The sequence below is a fragment of the Zingiber officinale genome, chromosome 1B (genome assembly GCF_018446385.1).
Source record: "Zingiber officinale cultivar Zhangliang chromosome 1B, Zo_v1.1, whole genome shotgun sequence".
NCBI lineage: Eukaryota > Viridiplantae > Streptophyta > Magnoliopsida > Zingiberales > Zingiberaceae > Zingiber > Zingiber officinale.
Window position 1 is genome coordinate 8,467,098 of NC_055986.1, and position 6,494 is coordinate 8,473,591.

The following is a 6,494-nucleotide window of genomic DNA, read 5'->3' on the forward strand; positions in this document are numbered from 1 at the left end:
TATCTCCTGTCTTACTGCTAACTGAGTCATATCAACCTATCATGTAAATAGGACAATGAACCAAATAATAAATTAGCATGGAAGAAAATTTCAAATTGTAAACAGCAAATTACAACAAAAACTAAATAGTTGAAAGAGAATTTGTAGGTTCAACTTACAAGTTGCAAGAACCAAACAAAAACTAAACAACACAAAACAAGTACTAAACAGCAACAACTAAACAACAGGACCTAACCGACAAGATCTGAACTAAACAGCAACTAAATATCAAGAACAAAACAAAAACTAAACAGAACCTAAAACAAAAGGGCAACCCATAGATGACAAACTATGGGACGACAAATTGACCAAATCAAAGTTGATCAGTTCTAGCAGTGTATAAGATCAGTTCAAATTGACCAAGTCATGATGCAACAATCGCTAACAGTGTATAAGATCATACCTTTTCCAAGAAGCCGAGTGGGGATGTTCACGAATGGGACGGTTTGAAAGGGGGAAGCCGCTAGATCGTCGCGAGAGCGAGGAACGCTGCGAGAGGATCGTCTCGGAGAACCGGCGCTAGGTCGCCGCGAGAGGAAAAAGCTCGTGCGTGTTCGCGAGAGAAGGAGCGGCGAAAGGCTAGGGTTTCCGTGCGTGTTCACGTAAGGAGGAGCAGCGGGTTCCCGTGCGTGTTCGCGAGAGGAGAATCGGGAGGGTTTGATTATATTCAAGGGGTAGATTGAAATTTGATAAATCTATAAGGTTATTTTTGTCTCAAAGGGTAAATAACGAAGGGTAATATTATCTTAAATCTTTGGTTAACCAGGGAATCAAGGGAAACCCTAGTTTTATGGGATTTTCTAATTCCGGGCTATATGCCCAAATTGCTAATGTGTCAGGCATGTATCATAACTTAGGAATCATCAATTATCAAAATCAAACAAGGTTTTGGTTGATAGCATTGGATGGATAACCAAAGTTATCAAAGATAACTCTGAACCAAACGCACCCTAAATGATATACGAGCAGTTGTTTGAGTGATTCCATTAACATAAGACAAGTCCTTTGCTGGCCCAAACCCATCCTTTTTTGACCCAATAATCTCTCCAGTATTAGAAGCGCTTTAGGGAATCTAAAACTAAAGTGAAAGGATTGGATGCACTGTTAAGTGCGAGAGTTTTTCCTATTATCTGAAACAAACTTGAAAAGGCCTTCCGCATCCATTTCTTTACAGAGATTGACCAGCTCTGAGGGATGTTCAGTTGTTCACTGCCTTCATTTCCATTTCCTGTAGGACTTGCACCTGAGCCATAAACAACTGGTGTGACACAAGAGTTCTCTTTTGAAACAAGAGCATAGCCATCCCATTGCTGACAGCCTCACCAACAGCACTGGTTTCTGAAAAACAGGTTTTGTATTTATCAAATAAAGCAGAGAGTGCAACATCTCTTTTCTCCTGCAATTTATCAAGGGATACAAGCTCCTTAACTATAACAGCAGCCTCATGTTTCTCCAACATCTCTTGGGTCTCTTTGAGCTGTGTAACATATTCATTCTCCTGATCTTCCAACTCAGCAAACCTTTTTCTTTAGAGACCTCTCAAGGCCATGAAAATGTTCTTCAAGCTCTTTCCATTTCAAGTGCAAAGATATGGGCTCTCAAGTTCAGAAAACACCTGGTGCAATTGTTGTATCTTTGAAGTAGTATATTCAATTAGTGTAGCAACCGACTGTGTATCAGCCATAGAAGAAATACCTGCCAAACAAGAAAATGTATATACATTGATCAGTAAATCAAAAATGAATTAATTCAAATGCTATTAAGAGTCTAATGATGCACATAGACACAGCTACATATACCAGTAGTAAAACATCTGGTAAAGAAAAAACCATAGAAGTCGTTGCCTACTAAATCAAATGATGCAAACAAAAAGGGCGGATCATTGTCCAGATGGAAATCATGGTAACACCCAAAAAAAAAAGTTCTTTTTTTTTTGACAACCGCAATCAATTGCTACCAATTTCATCGATCTCTTATGTCACATCTCGCTTAGATGAGAAAATTAACACCAACAATGATCTGGTCCGAAGAAGGCAGGGAGTGATCGCCAAGCAAAGCACTCAAACCTCGAAACTCGAACTCCAAAAACCAAAATGGAAGAACTGGAGTTTCCCTCAACATACGCAGCTGATTAGCGGAGCAATCCAACGACAATCGACAAACGGTCCAAAAAAAGGCCAATCCAAGAGTCTAAAGAAAGAATGTGAAGGGAAACTCACAGGATTTAGCAGCCGCTAGGGATCAGGGGAGAAGCCGGCGGAAGCACCTTCCGAACCCTCGCATCAATGACCGACAAAGAGGATGCATTTTCTCGGATGCTTTCTCCTTTATATAGAGCGGAGGCTTTAACGAACCGCGGTTGACGGTGGGATAAAGACCGTCGATATTTTCATCGACGGCTTCGATGACCGATGAGTTAAAATGAATTAGATAGTGTAATTTGTCGAGACGATTATTAAAAGTAAATATAATATAAAGGATTTATTTAATTTAAAACATATTGAATATTGTTTAAGGTCCACTTCTGGCATATTTAAAGAATAATTCACTTTAATTTGTTTCCTATATATATTGTTTTCCTTCTTGAATTTACTTCAATTTTCATCCAAGGAAATTAAATTGTTTTCTAATGTAGACCAGATAAACAAGAGAAACATGATTTATTCATTTTTGGAATATAAAGCATTCACTGCTTCAAACACATCTTTAGAAACAGAACACTTGATGAACCAAATCAATTGCATCATCAAGATTCTTTACTCTCCATATAATTCAATTATGCTCAACCAAATATAAAGGATAAGTAGCCAAAGTGAAGTCTTCCAGTTGGATGGCCATTAAGCGTTGGTCTTGGAATAGAAGGTGAGGTAATACCATGCCGCAGAGGCGACCGCGAGGACCAGCAGAGGAAGGAAGTAGTCGGATAAGCTGTAGGATGGTGGTGGTGGTTCTCTATGTGAAGTGGCGGTCGGTTTCGGAGGCCTGTGGTCATCTGAAACATGATCTTCAACGGTGCCGATAAGGTAGTTCTTCATTGAGCTAATGGCAGAGCTGCTGTGACCAACTTCTTCAAATGCTTGGGTGGCATCTCCAGAAGCTTTGATAAATGCAAATGAATCGCCAGTGAAACAACAATTTAGAAGTGATATATAATAAAGGATATCCTATCAAGAACATATACTACACTTGCTTTCAAAAGAATCAACTACTAGTTATAGTTCGGAAATGAAAATTTCAGATTAAAGATAGGAGCAATTCGACAAAGAATTAATGAATGAAAATAGTTTCTTTCTATAGATCTTATAGAAAAACACCATTATTGATATCAGTTCATATCTGTGTCAACTATTTAGAGTTGATTACATGAATCATATATCTCCATTGAGCTCTATACAAGGATATTATCATCACAAAAACAAGATCAAAGATTGTTATTCTTAAGTGTATTCAAATTCTGAATCTAAGACTCTAGATCTAATGTGACTCTCAATGTTTTCATCTAAACTTGGGACTGAGAATGCCATCAATAAGCGATTCAGAGTACCATATGAAATTGTACTATTTGAAACAGAAGTGGAGCCAAAAAAAAAGGATAAACTCTGGAACATAATCTGAATGAATAAATGAACAAAATTTTTGGAAGGAATCAAACACCAAATGTTTCAACACCATGATCCCAATGGTTCCACACTGGAGCCTACTCTTATGATCCCCATAATCCACTTATTACCCCCCACAGAATGCACGAAGGAAAAAAAAAACAATCATAAATCAGGTAAAAAAAAAAGGAAAAAACTTGAATGAGAAAGAACAAAATGGAGCAACAGAAGCACCTGATGCATGAAGCATAACATCCTCTCCACCAGGATGCTCTTCCATGAAGGTAGTCACATCGTATACCTAAATGAGAACCAAAGTCAGAGGACTAAACGACCACTGGATCTTTCAAATCTAGTGCCCTAAAAGTAAAACCCTAAATTTATGCTGAAAAAGAGGAAATTTTGAACCTTGCCACCGATCGACAACCAGCAGGATTGCTTGGTGGTATGGAGCGAGATCTCGGCGGCGGAGTAGGACTTCAGTTCCGCCATGATGGATCTGGGATTTGGGAAGGAGAGGAGGGAAGAGGAGGGGAGAGCTGAAGAATCAAGCTTCTGAGGCCGTCGTCTGGTTGCAAAAGGTCATTGGGATCTTGGCTTTATAGCAGTCGTAAAGTGAAATTTAAAAGTCCAATGGAGTGTCTTGAAATAATCGATAATTTGCGTGGCGGTCGATGATTGGATGCAATTTCAGAGAGCTCTCTTAATGGGATCTTTTCAATAATTTATGGCGTCCGCGAGCATTGGACGTTGACGTTGTTAGGAAGCAAATGAACGGCGTTTGGATCTTGTAGAATACGGCAATTGATCAAATGCGCATGTGCGTTTCAAATTAATATTTATAAAGGCCACATTTAATTTTATATTCTCGCGTTTTAATTTTTTCCTGCCAACTGTCCTCTCTCCTATTCAGAGGACTCGTCCCTCTCTCTCCATTTCTCTTTCCTCTCCTCTCTCTCGCTACATAAATATTGGATCTAGATGACATAAATCCATGCTACATAAATATTGGATCTAGATGACATAAGTCCATATTAAAGTTTAGTACCGATTTTTTATTATTATATTTTAATACATCCGGTTAAAATTTATTGATAAATTTAAATATATCTGATTAGAATCGTTCCATATCTTATTAATTTTTAAAATTATAAAGAGTTTATTCGTATTATCCATTACTTATTTTAACTTTTTTGGAATAGACTTATGATGGATTTAATATGAAATCATTCAGACCCAATGTGAACCTAATATAATTCATATCGGGCCCACACTAGGGTTTGAAGTCGATTCTTTCAATTTTATTTTAATACCCTAGAAGAAGCCGAAATAAGTAATGGACGACATCGTTGGACTCCTTGCAATCTTAAAAATTCACAGGATTTGAAATGATTCCAATCAAACATGGTTAGATCCATTAGTGAATTTTAGATCTATTAGTGGGTTTTGATCAAAATCTACTAATAGATTTAGACATGTTTGATTGAACCTATTTCAAGTTCTGTGGATTTCTAAGATTGCAAAGGGTCTGACGATGTCGTCCATTGCTTATTTTGACTTTTCTAAGGTGTTAAAATATAATTGGAAGAATCAATTCTAAATCCAACGTGGACCCACTAAGATTTAGAGCTGATCCTTTCAATTACATTTTAACACTTCCAAAGAAGACGAAATAAGCAATGAACAATATTGTTAGACTCCATGCAGTATTAGAAATCTACAAGATCTGAAATGGGTCTAATTGGACATGTTTAGGTCTATCAGTGGATTTTGACCAAAATCTACTGATGGATCTAAACATATCCGATTTAACCTATTTTAGCTCCTATGTATTTCTAAGACTGCAAGGAGTCCAACGGTGTTATCCATTACTAATTTTGACTTCTCCGGAAGTGCTAAAATATAATAAGGAAGAATCAGTTTTAAACCTAAACATGGACTAATGTTGAGCCTGATATAGAATCATATCAAATCTATGTTAGAGTTTAGAGCCGATTCTTTCAACTATATTTTAACACCCTAGAAAAGTCGAAATAAGCAATAGACAATATTGTTGGACTCCTCGTAATCTTAGAAATCTACATGACTTGAAAATGAGTTCAATTGAACATGTCTAGGTCCATAGTTAGTTTTGATCAAAATCCATTAATGGATTTAGATATGTTTAATTGGACCCATTTCAGGTCATGTAGATTTTTATAATTGTAAAGAGTCCAACGATATAGTCCAATGCTTATTTTTATTTTTTCGGAGGTATTAAAATGTAAGAGTCGATTCTTTTTATTATATTTTAATATCTAGAGAAGTTGAAATTAGCAATGGGCATAGATATGTCCATTGGACCTATTTTAGATATTGTGAATTTCTAACATGGTAAGGAGTTTAACAATACAATTTATTGCTAATTTCAATTTCTTGGAAGATGCTAAAATATAATAAGAAAGAATCAATTCTAAATTTAAATGTGGACATATTGGGCCGGCAAAAGGAGAGACCGAGGAGAGAAAGAAAAATTCAAAAAGAGGAAAGAAAGAGGAGAGGAAAAAGAAGAGAGATCCTATGGATAGGAAAGAAGAAAGAGTAAAGAGGAAAGAAGAAAGAGTAAAGAGAAGAAAAAAAAAAAAAAAAGTAAATGTGGCTTTTGATAAATATTGAACTAGCAGGTACCTTTTGGTTAATTTAAAAAAGTCTATGCCTCTTTGGATAAATTATTGGGTAAAATAAGTATATTTTTTATATTAATAAATTATTAAAGATGTTTGGATAATTATTAAACTTTTGGGGTGATTTTGAAAATTACCCTTCTGTTTTCCGTGTCTATTTCCGCAACCCTACTGCCAATCCGGTCCTCTCATT

At 36.4% G+C, this 6,494-nt stretch overlaps 1 protein-coding gene and 1 long non-coding RNA gene across 2 annotated transcripts; both read right to left on the reverse strand.

Moving 5' to 3' along the window:
* Positions 1-906: 906 nt before the first annotated feature.
* LOC122037911 lies at positions 907-2,420 on the reverse strand. The gene is made up of 2 exons (XR_006127772.1): positions 2,259-2,420; positions 907-1,734 (listed from the first exon to the last, which is right to left on the reverse strand). It is a non-coding gene; the product is annotated as an uncharacterized LOC122037911 (long non-coding RNA).
* Positions 2,421-2,682: 262 nt separating this feature from the next.
* Positions 2,683-4,231, reverse strand: LOC122037959 (cytochrome b5-like). The gene is made up of 3 exons (XM_042597501.1): positions 4,047-4,231; positions 3,873-3,939; positions 2,683-3,136 (listed from the first exon to the last, which is right to left on the reverse strand). The coding sequence occupies exons 1-3, from the start codon at positions 4,128-4,130 to the stop codon at positions 2,877-2,879; spliced, it is 411 nt and encodes a 136-aa protein (XP_042453435.1). The 5' UTR covers positions 4,131-4,231; the 3' UTR covers positions 2,683-2,876.
* Between the last annotated feature and the right edge of the window lie 2,263 nt (positions 4,232-6,494).

Bases quoted from the DNA above. Each gene is read 5' to 3' on its own strand.
- LOC122037959 (XM_042597501.1), bottom strand. From the start codon at position 4,130: ATGGCGGAACTGAAGTCCTACTCCGCCGCCGAGATCTCGCTCCATACC. The intron at 3,940-4,046 runs GTTCAAAATTTC...GTTCTCATTTAG, and splicing joins GGTTGTCGATCGGTGGCAAG to GTATACGATGTGACTACCTT. The intron at 3,137-3,872 runs GTGCTTCTGTTG...CATTTATCAAAG, and splicing joins TGTTATGCTTCATGCATCAG to CTTCTGGAGATGCCACCCAA.